Source organism: Lonchura striata, chromosome W (assembly GCF_050655825.1).
Source record: "Lonchura striata isolate lonStrDom1 chromosome W, ASM5065582v1, whole genome shotgun sequence".
NCBI lineage: Eukaryota > Metazoa > Chordata > Aves > Passeriformes > Estrildidae > Lonchura > Lonchura striata.
In genome coordinates this window covers 3,261,429-3,278,086 of record NC_140743.1, presented here as the reverse complement: position 1 = coordinate 3,278,086, position 16,658 = coordinate 3,261,429, and the positions used below count along the sequence as shown (strand labels likewise).

Genomic DNA, 16,658 nt, shown 5'->3' with positions numbered 1-16,658 from the left:
GAGCCATCCTGCTTCTTTATGCCACCTGAGGTAGCTGAGCTATCAAGGGTATAATGTTTATCTCTGAGAGCTTATAAGACCAGGCTCGAAAAGAGAAAAAGCATTACTGAACCAAGAAATTGTTATATTTACTACATAGTCTTGAAATGTCAGTTTTCATTCTGTTTCAAATCCAAATATACGGATCCAAAGGAGAGCTACAAATATGATCATAGGGATGAAACACCTCTCTTATGAGGAAAGGCTGAGAGAGTTGGGGCTGTTCAGCCTGGAGAAGAGAAGGCCTCAGGGAGACATTGCAGCCTTTCAGTACTTAAAGGGAGCCTATTAGAAAGATGGGGACATATTTTTTAGTAGGGCCTGTTGTGATAGGACATGGGACAATGGTTTTAAAAGAGGGAAGATTCTGACTAGCTATAAGGAAGAATTTTCTTACAATTAGAGTGGTAAGACACTGGAATAGTTTTGCCCAGAAAGGTGGTAGATGCCCCATCCCTGGAAACATTCAAGATCAGATTGGATTGTGAAGATCTAGTTGAAGATGTCCCTGCCCATTGCAGGGGGGTTCGACTAGATGACCTTTAAAGGCCCCTTCTGACTTAAACTATTCTATGATTCTATGATCTTCCTTTGATTAACTGAATTAAGTCAGAAAATAAACTCTTATCCAATTCTGCTAACACATTTCTTCACTGTAGGTATTATTGTCAGCTAACTTTGATCTGTCACCTTTAACTTCTGCACTGGCATGCTCCTTATCACTCCAAGTTCTACTTGAACATCATATTCTCCCTTCTTCATTCCATAGTTTGTGACACCTACCAAGAAGCCCTTCATCTGGGGCAGCATCTAGTCTAATAGAACTTCTAGTGGGCAGAAGACTCTTACCAGAATAGTACACTGGTAGACAAGCCAAGTTCACTAGAGTAGTGATCCACTATGTACCAGTGTTCCATTGTAAGCACCAAGTACTTTCTGTACAAAATATAAAACACTTGTGTGCATGTAAGCCACACAAGGCAAGCCAAGTTAAATGGTTTGGGCAGGCAGTGTGGGCAGGGCAGAAGCATGATAGCCAGCTGTCTTGGCTGAAGCAATATTAACTCCCTTTGTTTAATCTGTGTTATAGCCTAGTTTAAACATCATTGTTTATACAATACTCTCATTTGGAGCTTTTAAATGCTATCTTACTCTGAGGTCATGGTTTAAAACGGAAAAAGAATTTTTCCGGTAGGAAGAGGTCAATTTGGATATTGACCAATTGAAGGTGGACATGCCTCTGAGAACACAGAGGGGTTAAAAGCAGAATTCCCAGGAGAACTCACTCTCTTTGGTTCCTGTCAGCGCGCAGTGCTGTGCTCTCCCCTGCCCAGCCCGTGGCTGGGTGGGGGAGGGGAAGGCCCATGGCCTGACTGAGGTAGGCCCAAGGGTAGAGGGACTGGAACTGGGCTGGCCCCTGCACATGGAAGGGTGGAAGAAATCTGGGATGTCTCAGTTCCCCCCCCCCCCCCCCAAGAGTTTCTCTCCCAAGAGAGAGAGAGAGAAAGAGACAGCGGCTGTTTGTCAGCAATGTCACCGTGGGGAAGGAGGAGCGGGGGGGGCCGCAAGGTGCCCAGTCGCATGGGAGTTGCCAGAGTCTGGGCATCGAGCCATCCTGAGAGTTCAGACTTTTAACCCTTCCTTGAGAAATGAAAGCTTTGTGAAATTTTTCTTTCCCCTCCTCAGTTTGAAAGAGAGGGACACCTTGGACCCTGGGATGTTAGAAGGAGGAATTCTAGATGGGAGGGGGACAAGGAGTGGCTTTTGGCTGGACTTTTTCCATGTTGGCCACAAACTGAACCAATCTTCTTCTCCAAGAGAGACTGTATTTTAGGAGGATGCCAGAGCAAAGTCAAGAGACCATGCTTCAGCTGGGAAAAGACAGAAGTGGAGTGAACAGAGAAAAAGTTAGGGGGTTTGTGGTGGTGCCCCCTGTCCTCAAAGAAGGAGAAGATCTCTGTTCTTGGACCCTCGGCCACAGGGGAAAAAATGGGAAAATGGGGGGGACTGTAGTGCCAAAAAAAGAAAAACTGTTGTTTTCTCCCCTCTTGGCAGGGCATCCTTGAAAAGAAAAATCGTAAAAGCAGTCTGTCCATCCATGCATTGGTGGTGAGAGCACTGTGCATGGAAAGGAGAAGGGTCACCATGGCAAACTTTTCTCCGGGCGGTGCCATGTGTGACATGGAAACACAGGATGTGGAGCTGTGTTTTCTTAGGGGGTCTGTGGCACAGGAGAGACTCCTGTCTCCCTCAAAGGGCTGAGGATGGATTGTCTGGAGGGTGGAAACCTGATTGGGGTCCAGATTGTGTCTCACTGTGGTTTGTTGGAGTTGGGTGGTGGGAGGAGGAATGCTTTGCAAGGTTTTCATTTTGATCTTTGTGTGCTTTTTTTTTTCCTTTTTCCTCTCTTTTTTTTTTCTTTTGTAGTAGTAGCTTAATAAAGTTTTTTTCCTGTTATTAAGCTTGGGCCTGCTTTGCTCTGTTCTCAATTCCACTTCACAGCATTCAATGGAGAAATTACATTTTCATGGGGGCGCTGGCATTGTGCCAGTGTCAAACCATGACAACATGTCTATTACTGTAAAAGTTTATGCATCACTGTTATGAATGAGAGGGAAAAGCTTAGACAAGTGCCTTTCCAGGTTTCTGGCAGTAGACAACAGCTTTATTGAGACGGCCAGGATCCCAAAACCCACTCTCGCTCGCAAGCTCTTAATAATGACCCATCAGGTCTACTACAACATGAATCATTTATTGAACAGGCCAAGGAAAACAGACGTAAGACTTTAAACAGACTACTTACTACACAGGATAACACAAAAAGAAATACTAGTAGATAAAAAATACAGTGCACAATAACAAAGGTACCTATGTTACAGCTAGTGAAGAAATAGTATAGATTAGGAGCCAATGTCACTTACCAACAAATGATGGTGGTGTGCAAAGAATCTCCTAATTTCTCAGTCCTAGGGAAGTATCTCAATGTGAACGTCTGTGCGTCGAGAACTCTCTACACACCCAGAGAACGTATAAGAGATTTTTGATTTCATGAAAATCATAGTGATCTTCTATAGTTGTAAAAAGTGCTTGCCTGTCAGTCACTTATTTGCGGCTTATCCTTTCCCACCATTCAAGGAAGGATGTTTATTGCTGACTAAGGGTGTTTTCAGCTGAGATAATTCATCACAAGACAAACCATTCCAGCCTAGCTTAGCCATGGGGAAAGTAGAGAAGTCTTTTGCTGTGTCAGGGGGTGAAAGGGCCTGTCACGATCACATTCAAAATCTAGGGTCTAAGAACAAAAGCTAACTGTATTTTCTAAGTCAATCAATCAAGCTATAGAAAAATGGGAATAAATAGTGTGTGGCTTGTTTTCAAATGTTATTGTTTAGCATAACACTTCATGCAAGTAATGCAAAATAGTCTATATACTCGGGACTGTTTACATTTGAATAAATACAGTAAATTAGCAAATACAGTATTTAAAATTATCTACAAAAATGTGTTTTACAAGGTATTCACTGTTTGTATCAAGTCTTAAAGCTAAAAGCTGCCAGGGCAATACCAAAGAGTATGAAAAAAAAAAAAAAACATATTAAAATGGAGACATTTAAGGAAATCTCCTCAGGAAAAAAAATCACATTAATGGTCAATTAAACTAAAACCAAAATTAAAGCTATTAGGCAACCTTACCAGCATCTTCAATCAAAAGGCCATAAACATCTATGCTTTACATATTATTTGATTTTTTTATTTTATACTATCAGGTGAAAGCAACACATTTCCTTTTAGTAATATATACACAAATAGCCTCACTCAGAATACACTTTTAATGCACATAAAGTATTCATTTTACAAATCATTTAGCAATCCAAATAAATATACAATAGCTTGGAAAACAATATTTTAGAAAACAAATGCCAGTGTAAAAAGACCACTTAAAACAACTGAAATGATAAAAGGTTTCTGTATAGCTCTGTATTTACAGTTTTCTCACTGCATCATCAATATCAGAAATCTGTTCCTTCAGCTGGTTCCACTGTTCTGGATTTAAAGAAATACCTGAAATGCATTAAAAATAAATACTTAGGACAAAAAAAACCCAAAACATTTGTAGTGCAGAATCTTGCATAATTACTGTCAAGGCTGGTTTCATACACAGTGTATGTCGTGACTAATAATGCTTAACATACCTCAAGTGTAACAACCACCTCGGTTACAAAGAAATTATTTATTTAGAACACTTCAGGTAAAATTTAGATCTTAGCTTATCTCCTTACAAAGAAAATTAGTGCAATATAACAAATTCATTCACAAGTGTTAGGCTAAACACAAAAATACAGTGCTGGCCTTGACAGAAGGCAGTACAAAACAAACGAGGAAATAAACCGTATTCCTGTTGGCTTCTTAAAGCCATATCTCTGTGGACTAAACTTCTACACACTTCTAAAGAACCATAATTCTGGGGTTTTTTTTCCCTCACGTTTCTTAAAGCACTGTGAATAGCAAACTATAAGTAACATTTTGGAGAGACTATTACCACTCCCTAGCATTCAAAAACCAATATGTAAATCCAATTGTAATAAAAGCAAGAAGTGAAGTTAATTAATAGGAAAATGTATGGCTATGTATATAACTCCCATACCAAATCTGCCTGTATTCAATGCCTTGTTTTCCATAAATTATGGGAGAATCATTTAGGAAAACAGACTCGGGCCAATGAAACCACTTTGCTTTTGCTTATAGTCTACAGATAAAACTAATTATATGTTAAAATGTAAATAATTAATAAGTAAAAATATTACTCTAAAAATACCATATAGTAACAAAGTATAGAAATCTGATACACAAAGATCTCCAGCAAACTACAGACAATGTTTTAATACAAAATAACATGAAGCAAAACAATACCTTTTCTGCCAGGCTTCATTTCACCTTCTTGATCCATCCAATATTCTCTAATATCAATTAACACTTTTCCTTTAAAGTCACGAACACTGACATACCTCATTTTGCCAATCTGTCAAAACACATATAAGGATATTTTTTAGCTATTTTATGTATTACAGCATTCACTTTTCCCAGCAGTATCAGACATGTACATGTGACATTGCACACTGCAGCTTATTTTAGACACCAGTAAAACAACTAGATCAAGAGCTTAATCCAGAGCAATCAGTAGGCAAATAAGTAATGTCAATATAAATAGATGAATGACTTAAAATCAGTTGAGCATTCAGCATTCAATGCTCAATGCAAGTGGTTCTCTCCTAGAACAAGAAAATACCTGTCTTCTTAACAAGCTTACATCTTATAAAACCCACTAATTTACTGTTTTCTGAAACAAATTTTTGTCTCTGTTATAATCATCTTTGTTAGTAACAGTTGTAAACAAACAGGGAAGAAGGTGATCTACCTACAAATCTAAGTTTCAGTGCATTCCATAGGTACAGAAATCAAATTAGATATTCACATGAGATGGGCCCAATTTTTAACTTGTTTCCCCTACCTTTTTTTTTTTCTTTTTTAATTTTTAAAACACAGTAAATACAGATGGAAACAGAAGTAAGCCACCAACTGCCCCATGCCTGCTTCTGCCAGTTCATTGGGACACTTTATTGGAACTGTGGTTAAAAGACTGTACCAAATGTTCCAAAAAAAAAAAAACAAAAAAAAACAACCAAAAAAAAACCCTATCCAAATACTTTAAGCTTACCAACACAGCAATGGTATGAAATTACTTTGAAATATCAAAATTTCACACAGTGGCTTAACTGAATTATGAGGGCTTTTTTTAATTCTCCAAAGAAAGTTCAAAGGGAAAAGAGACAAAAGGCATACTACACATTACATTATTTAGGCTTTATCACATTTGAAAAAAATTGATTAAAAAATTATTTGTTCACATAAATTCAAAATATAATGTGAATTTGAGAATGAGAAATTTCATAATAATAAAAGCACAGTCAAGCAATTAATGTAAAAATTCTTAGTATTTTGTACCTCCGGGACCCACCTTGTGAAGAAAGCACATATAAACAATTTTTAAAAGGGAATATTCCTTCCTGATAAAACATTAGTTTTAGTTTTCACCTTCCTTAATTTACACATCTTGCTCTTTGACATAGTTTAACAGGGGACAAAACATATCTTACTAGCATAAAGTCTAACCAGGAAGCATGAGCAACTCTCCAATAAACTAAAACTATTCACAGATGTTTAAACCTGAAGTACTAAGGCCCAAACAACAGGCCCTGAACTAAAGTTGACCTCTAGATGAACCTTCCAACCAAATGTATATGTATCCACTCATTAATGAAGTATTATTAGCAATATAATATATGTATCCACTCTTTGGCAAAACATGCATTTACCTTTCTGTATTTAGAAACTGGACAAGGCCACATCTGGCCTTGTCTGGGGTGTAGGATCAAAGACAACTCCTTTGGTTCCTCCTTGAGCCCTGGTCAGGCTTTGGGAGAAACCCAACAGGAAAATAAAGCAGATGTTCCCATATCATTAGTAATGGTAGCTTCTTTATTATAAAAGTTGGGCTACTCTCACAGAAAATTCAGAAGCCTCTTTGCCTGCAAGGTGGATGCACCACAGAATTTCCCAGTTACTGTGAGTGGTTCTCCAGTCCTTCGCTGTGACAGCTTTCCCCAGCTGATGATTAAAGGATATCTGGATGAAGGGGTAAAGTATTAGGGTAACTGGTGATGTATCTTTCTTAATCACTATAGGCAATCTTCTGTAGTAATGATTAGGTGCATTGCTTAGCTTATCTTTTTGTGATTCTTTGCAGTTTTGCATTATAGTAAATTACACTATTCCTTAAGTTGGTGTTGGTGACTGGTGCTGGCCCTACCCACCAGCAAAACAAAGTCATAAAAGTTGTTATTTCACAAAATATACATTAAAAAATAGGCTTTGTGCTTGCTTAAACTAATTTTTCTTCTTATGCAGATCATGCTATTTTAACTCTAAAATTTATTTTTAAACAATTAGGACCTCTTTAAATAGCATAAGCCTGAAGCAGTTGTTTTCCTACTTCGAAGCATCCTTTAAAATAAAAAAAAGTTTATAAGATAGCATTTTTAGATTGATTTATTAAATATTTTCACAGCACTACAAATTTAACATTCAAAAATAAGGTGTTATGCTACGGTAGCCAAGTTCTTTCAGACCAAACTTGGTAACATGTCCAAGTCCATCAGCACTGCTGAAAAAGGATACCCTAAATAGCCTACATTAACAACATTTATTGGTTTTCCCTATAATGCTTCAGTGACTTTTAAGGTCACCTATAAACCAGCTTCAAGCAGTAGCACTCCTGAACACCTTTTTTTTTTCCCCAGATCAAAGACTGAAGTTACTGCCAAGTAACTCCAGATTTAAAGAAAAAATCTGATACAAAATAGCAGATTAGAGCTTCAAATACAGTAAAATGGGGCAGAATTTGACTATTAAAGATAAGGCTACATGCCTTAATTCAACTACAGTAAGGTGAGGGGCAATAATACAAAGTACACAACATTTATTCAGTCAGTAAGTCTGCCTTAAATGTAAACAGCTCCATATGAAAATGTTAAAAGTGTTAGATTTTACACCACTGTCTAGATTTCAGCTGAATGCTCACATGACATTTCAAACGTTTATGTAAACTCAAATACAAAACTGTTCCCACTGCCAAAAAGCTTTATATAGGTTTTCAAAGTACTGTTTAAAAAATTTAAACCTAGATTTTGGCTAAGCAAAGTGATGTTTCCTAACATTCAGTTACCTGCAATTCTGGCATTGAGCCATTTCTGACAAATTCTTTTTCCATGCAGCAGCTGACAGACCTAAAATAAGGTGTCTTCTAAGACACCTTTGTATCTCTGTAACAACACATTAATATTCCAAGGGCTGCATTAATTAATAGCAGGGTAGCTTCTGCAGTTTAACCTTCATAAAAAAAATAATATGCTTTGTGCTGGTTTTGGCTGAGTTATTCATTTTCTTCCCAGAAAGTTTGGCTTGCACAGAGCCAAGGCCTTTTCTGGTACTCATATGGCCACAATAGCAAGGAGGCTGGGGGTGCATGGGAGGTTGGGAGATGACACAGCCAGGACAGATTACCCCAACTGACCAAAGGGATATTCCAGACCATATGTCATCATGCTCAATATATAAAGTGGGGGAAAGGAGGAGGAACAGGGGGATGTTTGGAGTGATGTAGTTTGTCTTCTCAAGTCACTGTTGCATGTGATGGGGGCCTTGCTCCCCTGGAGATGGCTGAACACCTGCCTGCCCATGGGAAACAGTGAATTAATTCCTTGTTTGGCTGTGCAATGCTTGGTTGCTGGCTATAGTTAAAACATGTCAGCTTTCTATTAAATATAACAGCTCCTTTGACATATTATTCTATTAAATTAAACACAAAATATTAAAAGCATTATTTCCAGGTTTCCATTTCTGACAGTAAAACGCACTGAACTGTGTCTAGGTTTGTTTCACAGCTATGCAACTGACTTCCTGTATGAGTTTCAGCAACCATCTTCTTCACCATTTCTCTTCCTATTTCCCTTGATTAAACTGTATATATATTGTTGGAGAAAAAACAGAAAAAAAATGTCCTTCTTTCTTACCATATGTATAGCATTAGAAGAACTACAATAAGCTAATATAAACTTCTAGAATAGAGAGTCCTGCAAACAGCAGAGATCTCTAATACAGCAAATTGGTTTAGCAAATTAATTTTGAAACTTAGGTGGTCCCCGATGTATTTCACAATGTCCTGGTTCCAGCCAGGATAGAGTTAATTTATGTAGTAGCCATGAGGTGGTATGGCTAAGACAGGGAGGTTATTCCATACCACTTCTCATCATTGCTAGAAGCAGGGGAAAGGGACTGTCGCTTCTGAGGAGAGGGGGTTTCTTCTGGTCAAGAAAACATGGCAGGAGAGCTGTCTGGTATTGTTTCTTGCTAGGGGCTTTCCATGTAAATAATTTCTTTTGTACACTTTTGTTATTAACATCATTGTTGTTACTGTTCATTTTCTTATCTCATTGCTGTTTCCAGTAAATTGTTCTTATGTCAACCCATGATCTTTGCCTTTTGTGCCTCCAATTGGACAGGAGGGGAAGAGGGAGTGTCACATGGGTGGCCTTTTTTTAGTGCAAGGACTAAATTGGAGAATACTATTGCTAAACAACAAATAACATTCCAGAGCATCACAAGCATATATTACCTACTTATTTATATACTTTAAGGAGCCTATGATAGGTAAAGACATTACACCAGGAAACTGAAGAACTTATTTCTCACAAGTGAAAGAAGCAAATTTGACCCAAACTTAAATAAAGGGGGGAGGGGGGGGGGAACCACATATGCAACAGGCAAACTACTTTTCAAGTAACAATTTCTGTGAAATGCCCAATCATGTCATGTGGTTCCACTATGGATAATTCATATTAATACTTTAACCCATCAGCATTAACAAACCTAATCCAAATCAGGCATAGGTAGATTACAGGATTTTTCAAAATAACAAAGGTACATGATGAACAATTCACATTGGCTTGAAGTCATAGACATGAATCTAATGCAGCACGAATAATACTTGTCCTTAGGGCCTCTAGTAATACATCACAAATGTGAGTAAGGTAAACTTCCACAACCCAACTGTACTCAAATCCTTTAACAAATTCCAGAGTATACTAGGCTGCCTATAAAACCTAAAAAGACCATGACGTAAATAAATAAAACATAATTGGTCTCTTATATTTAATTCCCTTCTTCTTACAATTATTTTATTCTTCATAATTAGTTTAAAGAATATCATTATACCAACATTAGTTTCAAACAAAAATAATCAAGTGTAGATCTTTATGAAAATGCTAAATCTTCTAAATACAGCAGTCACAATGAGTTCAATATTAAAGGAAGCTGTATACTTTAAGAACACAGCCCAAAGGTGTAGAACAGCAAACCACTAAGTTTCATGTCAGTTGCTATCATTCCCACACACAATATGGATGCCACAGAATTTCTGACTATCATATGAATGCTTTACAGCCTCATTGCCATCAACTGAAGACACATTTGTAAGTTATACTGCAAAATCACTTGCATGCAGATCATTTTTATTACCATGGGGAAGCAGAGAGATTCTAGTATGATTATTATTCCTAGAAAAAACAAAATAATACCTACAAAATTAACATGTAACTAGATCTTCTAGCATGCTCTCTTGGGTAGAAAGGAGAGAAGGGGAGCATTCTTAGACCTACTGTGCTATTTCTACACTGAAACATGTGCATCTTAATTAACACACATAAGCTGATGTTGCATGAAAAAAGAACACACATAGCACAACAAACAATCTAAAAAATGTTTGTTGTTGAGTAACTAAAGGCAGGCAGAAACTTAAGAGCATTGATGGTTTAAGTCAGGGTGATAGTGAAATTTTTTTCTGTATTGTAGTCAACACTGGAAGAACCCTGCTCTTAGAGTAATATGTGTCCTCTACTGTCGGTTTTTAGTAACTTATTACCTCGGGTCAAAAAAGGTTGAAAGAAATCAGAGCACACAAATACTTTTGCTTTTATTTGAAAGTTTTTTTGCATTAGTTGGATTGGTTATGGTGGTTTGTTATGTTGCTTTTTTGGTTTTTTCCTCTTTTTTTTTTCATTTGCGGGGACATTAACTTTTCCCCAAGGCTGTAATTTCTGAACCTATTACAAAAAAATCCCAAACATATAGGCTTTATGCCATGTTTAAGTTCTAAATGCAGTTCCCCTCATTAGATGCAGAAGATACTATCATTTTTCCTATATGGATCAAAGCATGCCCTAGCAAAACTATTATATTCTTTCTTCAATGGACAAGTCCAAGCAGTTATGCCCAGGGTCTTAAATTGAAGCTCTCCCTCCAGCTATATATACAGAGGAAAGTGAACATTGACATGGGCCTTTGCTAGTTTCCCCCCATATATTACTTTGCACAGGTACAGCCCAAAACCATTTATTATACCTTATTCAGTGTTGGAACCATCTTATTAAGCACCTCTCACATAACTTTTCACAAACTTAAGAATCAAAGTCTAAGAATTCAAGTCCCTTTCTCATTGCCTGCCCCCCCTTTCAAATCAGCTAATCAGACATTTAATAAGTCTTGATCCACACCCCTAAAAAAAGGAATTCGGAGCTATGCATATTCTTGTACAGCTTTCAGCATACATTGCTTCTTCAGCTAACCCCAGGATACACAATACGCTGAACTCACAAATGCTTGTAGCTACTGAAAAAACGTAAATTCATTCTATTTTGACAATGTCAAAAATTGCAATATTTTTGGATTTTCAGTGAGAAAAACCTACATCATAAAGGAACAAGCAAAACTTATTCCAAGATATTGTCTTAGAAGACAGTAGCCAAATTCCCTTGACCTAGCTAAATAGGAATTGAGTCCATATTTTGGGTTTCCAAGACTGTCCTAATCTCATATTTACAGACAAAATGACTACCCAGAGAATTACCACATGCAAAGACATGAGGGTTAGAATCAATTGCCACAACTCTGATTCTTTTACTCTATTGAAACCTAACAGTGCTTTTTCTCAGCATCTCATCTTGCATGCTAGCATCATAATCCCCTTCAGCCAAGATTTCAGGAGACCAAGCATTATTCTGTCATGATATTCACATAGCCTCATAAAATTTATACATATTATTATGTAAATGGTTACCTTAACCAGGCTCTAAGAGAGTCATCAATTTTACCTGAAACATATTCTCATCTCTGTTACTGCTTTGCTTAGAAGAAGCTGCACCTTTTGAACTTTCACCAGTCTTTTGTTTCTTAACAGGCTTTTCTGGAGCTACTTGCTTTTTCCGCTTTGCCTTGGAGCAAGAATAAAAAAACCTCATGAATCACAACTCATAAGTTATTAAAAAAAAATTATGTTAGAGGTCACAAACTATTATGCAATACATATTAACACCTTCCTCCTGTGAAGGCAGGAATACAATACTGTACATTTAGACTGGAACAAAAAAAAAATCTTCAAATGAGCCTATTTTTGTTCTCAGTGAAGCTTGCAATAATAATTTGGCTTTAAAGATAAATTAATTAGATCAAAATTCAAAACTAAGTCTTAAGCTGCGCCAAGGGAAATAAAGGTTGTATATTAGGAGAAAGTTTTTTACAGAAAGGGTGATAAGTACTGGAATGGTCTGCCCGGGGAGGTGGTGGAGTCACCATCCCTGGATGTGTTTAAAAAAAGACTGGATGTGGCACTCAGTGCCATGGATTAGTTGAGATGTTAGGGCATGGGTTGGACTCGATGATCTTGAAGGTCTCTTTCAACCTAGTGATTCTGTGAAAATACATTTCAAAAAGCCTACTTTTGTTGTGCAGTAATACTGTCAGATTTGATTAAAATATTTAAGTCTGATAGAAGTTTCATTTTCCAGAAAGTACAATGAAAAATGGGAAACAGATAACAACTCTGGTAAAAAAAAAAAAAAAAAAAAAGTAGATAATGAAAAAAAGGATCTTAAAAATCAAATCCAAGAGAACTTTTTTTTAATTGAAGTCAAATCTCTGTTCATAGCATGATAAATTAAACATGTTTTTAAAACATTGAGGCAATATCACCTGCAAATCAGATTACTTTGTTAGCCAATGCTACAGAGCATACTCCATTTCCACTAATGGTTATATAGTAATCATGCCCACTGTAAAGGAAGAATAATACAAAGATACCAAAAATTATTCTGACCTGCTATAATCATATTGTAGATAATCTCTTTTAAAGACAAACAGTTAAAAAAAATATGGGAAATTGTCATAAGAAAAAAACAAGACCAAAACCAACCAGCTTACTGCTCACTGACATTGATTGATAGACTATGTCTTATTAGGAATACATTTCCAGAACAAAAAAAAAAAAAAAAATCATCTGACCATTTTCTCTTATATTAAGATTTCACAAAATACCTAATTTGCTATGTGCAAGCAAGTCACATTTTCACATTTGAACCATTTCAGTAAATCAGACTGTCTCTTTGCAAACTGCACTAAAAGACCAAGTTTCTGCATTACTACCTAGCATTTCTTAAAAAGATAAACTGACTGTTGTATTTATTTGCAATGACTGACACATCTATATGAATTTATAAATTAAATAATTATTAAAATAAATGAAAACATTACATTTATGCATTTAAAACAGGTAATGTTAAAATTATCAACTCAGAAACATTCTGGTTGGCTCTGCTTTTAAGTGAGAAACTAGCAGATAGTATTACAGTAAGCATAAGACTCTAAAACATAAAAAATAATGTGAGCAAGATAAGCAAGTGGCCCATGGATGACAAGGCAAGTGGAGGTTTTGTTTTTGGACTTGCAAGTAATCCAGATATCAAAATGAAGGTGGGGCAGTGTCCTCAAAATTAGTTCAAATTCTTGCCACCAGAGGCATCTTATATAGAAGTCTATCACTTGCCACAAATCAGCAAAGAATTCCAGGAAGCTTGTGGCTAGATATACCATACAGAAAAACATTAAGCAAAATGCACCTTAAGAATAAAGTGTACTGCAAAGAAAAAGCATCCACCCAAACCATAATCTTGGGGGTGGGTTTTGTTGGGGTTTGGTTTGGAGTTGGGAGGGGGTGTTTGGGGTTTAAGTGTCAAATAAATCATATGGAATGACATGCATTTTGTGACAGAACACTCAACTAATTCTTTAACTCCAGCCTGAAATATAACAATTAATACAGTAGTTATAAACTGCATATAATATAATGTTCACCTTTTTGTCAACTTCACTATCTGAATCACTGGCAGATGAGCTTGAAGACACAAGTTCCTTTGACTTAGGCATTCTAGGAAGAGAAATATAACATGAGAACACTATACAAGGAATACATTCCCATTATGGCTAAAAAGCCATCTTCAAATCTGTTTGTAAAGGCTCACCTTATTCAAAACCCTCCTGAAGACTTTCCTGCCTTTTCATATAACCTTTAATACACATTGTAGATGTAATCACAAAACACCCTTCTCTCTTATAGCTCTTCCCCTTTTTTCTGTGACTGCCTTATATGCAGTATTTTAGTTCTGAACTGCTTACAAAAGGACAAATTTTCACCTGTTTCATATTCTCCCAGGTATGGTAGATACTATAATGAAAAAAAGGCAATACAAAACTGGTGTCCAGATGAATTACCAACATAATATTCATAAATATAAACAATTAAGGCCCCAACACTACATATATTCTTACATGAGCATTTTGCCTAGTTGAAATTGGGAGTAACAGCTGCATAGCTGTCACAGATGAAGCTTAAATTCCCATCAGTAATCCAAAAGACTGAAAATATCTCAGTTACAGAGAACTACAGTACTGCAATTAATATTTCCACTGCAACTTTACCACATCAGTCACTAGACTGTATTCATTTACTAGACAAGTGGACACTCAGCTTTCCTTGAATGCATGCTGCCAGGTGTACTTCTACATCTCTCTAGTATGCAAACATGATTAGATACAGCAGTTGAACATCTTGCCTGCTACTAAAAACTCTAACAAATAAATAGCTCGTTTGTGATTTCAGAATAAAAAGAAGCATCACAGGGAGAAACTGTACAAAATAAACTAGCTTGGAAAGGCTAATAAAGTATTAAATAAGCATATCTCAGGAAAGAAAAAGGAATAGCAGTGTTTTTAAACTGACAATGAAATAAACTATGTGCAAAGGAAGAAAGTCTGAATAATAATAACGGATCAAATGTGGTTCTAGAGTAAATTCTGTCAGAATAATTTGGAGCACAACGATAGAAGCTGTAGCACTGAAAATGAAACAGGGTATGGGAAGCACACATAAACCACACTACAGGACGGAGGCAGGCAGAGGAGAGCTGGAACGGGGCAATGCAAAAATAAGCACAGCAATGACATGAAATAGGGAAGCCGAACAAGAAAAATCTGATACGCGGAGGGCGGGACACCTGCAGAGAACAACTCCAGAGTCCGCATCAGGAAGGGAGAGTAACAATATGGAGGAAGATGGAGGCGGAAACTAAAGGAAAAATAAATGGGGTGGGGTGGGTGTCCCCTCGTGAGAAACTAGCAAGCAGAGCGTGAGGACACCGAAGCACCGAGGAGAGCAAGGGTGGAATGAGACGTGACAAGTGAAGACAAGGGAAAGTAACATGAGAAAGACAAGCGAATACGAATTAGGAACACCAGATAGGCCGATGCCTGCCGCCATTTTCCTCCCCTCTTCCTCTTTTCTACGGCTCGTGTTGCCCCCCCAAAGGAAAGGAGCGAGGGCCCGGCAGGGGGGTGCGGGCAAGAACACCCAGGTCCTCCCAGGGCAGGGTGGCAGCAAGGATGCATGTTATCGGCGGTGAAAGAAAGAACACAACACACACACATTAAAAAAAAAAAAAAAAGGTCGGGGGTCGTCAGCGGGCAGGGCCTGATCCCGGTGTGGGGTGAACACAGTTGGGCGGCTCGCCACCACCATTTTCTCCCTCACTCAAATCCTCTTTGCCCCCCCAACATGGCAGCGGTTCCTACTCCCGCTCCAGACCCGCTCCACAGCAGGGCATTTCTCCCACAGAGCATAGCGGGCACTCGAGGAAAAAGGAAAGCCTCACCACACCGTTACCCAGCGCGCTTCTCCCACACCAGGCTAGGAGATGCCGAGCGCCCTACAGTTGGGGGTGGAGGAAAGAGAACACGGCAACAGCTCTAACTAAACACGCAAAAGAACCTAAATGCTCACGTCTCACTTCGCATACAGCTCCTCTACACCACGACAGAAAGACAAGAGAATCATCGCAGAATCCCCGCCCCAGCCCTGCACCACGTGGGAAGAAGCAGGGGAAGGTGTTTAAAGGGGACGCATGCCTTTCTAACTTGTTCCTACCTCCCCCGCCCCGATTAGGACAGCCGCAAAAAAAAAAAAAAAAAAACAAAACAACAAAAAAAAACCCAAACAAACAAACAAACAAACAAAAAACCAAACAAACAAAACAAAACAAAAAAACAAATAGCTTCCAAGGGGCTAGTCAGCTGCATCATTCCAATCGAGGGAGCCCTATGGGACCGACGGCAGGACCCTACCTGGAGCCCGGCCCCGTCGGGACTGCAGACGCGCAGAGGGAAGGCCTGCACTCCACTTGGGGGCTGTGAGAGGGGACCGAGAGGAGGGCCCTTAATATCTAAAAGGAACCCTTAAAAATAAATCTGTAAATAGTGGTTTTGTTTTGCACGCTGCAGCAATTCCTCGATCTCGTTTAGAACCTCCCTGCCTGCAGCTGTGCCCGAGGGAAGGAGAGGAAAGGCTATGAAATGGTGTAGCTGCAGTTGACTTTGCATAGTGAAACCGCAGCACATCGAGGGGCTGTTGAGAAAAGTGCCGGTTCCCCATTCTGTCATCGTGAGTTGTTTTTTCTCTTGCTGACGGGCTTTTTGTTTGAAGAACGGGTGAGCCTTATGGCTCCTAGCTTGGCAGTCACCTTGAGTCAAGTTCACATCTGAAGTGCTGGGGAAAAAGTTAAGAAGTACATGTCACCTTCTGTTTGAAACAGTTACTTTTTAAAATCCCTCCAAGCAAAAAC

General features: G+C 38.2%; 1 protein-coding gene across 8 annotated transcripts; it reads right to left on the bottom strand.

The window, feature by feature from the left end:
• Positions 1 to 2,770: 2,770 nt before the first annotated feature.
• On the bottom strand, positions 2,771 to 15,886 carry LOC146762992 (activated RNA polymerase II transcriptional coactivator p15). Of its 8 annotated transcripts, none has more exons than XM_085571299.1 (5): positions 15,828 to 15,886; positions 13,840 to 13,912; positions 11,805 to 11,924; positions 4,951 to 5,059; positions 2,771 to 4,101 (listed from the first exon to the last, which is right to left on the bottom strand). In XM_085571299.1, the coding sequence occupies exons 1-5, from the start codon at positions 15,872 to 15,874 to the stop codon at positions 4,022 to 4,024; spliced, it is 429 nt and encodes a 142-aa protein (XP_085427425.1). In that variant the 5' UTR covers positions 15,875 to 15,886; the 3' UTR covers positions 2,771 to 4,021. The 8 variants fall into 8 exon arrangements, with proteins under 8 accessions (XP_085427425.1, XP_085427427.1, XP_085427428.1 ...); XM_085571301.1 differs by having other exon boundaries at positions 15,693 to 15,872; XM_085571302.1 differs by having other exon boundaries at positions 15,698 to 15,872.
• Positions 15,887 to 16,658: the final 772 nt, after the last annotated feature.

Excerpts from the sequence above, each read along its gene's own strand:
- LOC146762992 (XM_085571299.1), bottom strand. The coding sequence starts at position 15,874 with ATGATTCTCTTGTCTTTCTGTCGTGGTGTAGAGGAGCTGTATGCGAA. Across the intron at positions 11,925-13,839 it reads ATAGTGAAGTTGACAAAAAG|GCAAAGCGGAAAAAGCAAGT; the intron begins GTGAACATTATA and ends TCTTGCTCCAAG. Across the intron at positions 4,102-4,950 it reads AATGAAGCCTGGCAGAAAAG|GTATTTCTTTAAATCCAGAA; the intron begins GTATTGTTTTGC and ends AATGCATTTCAG.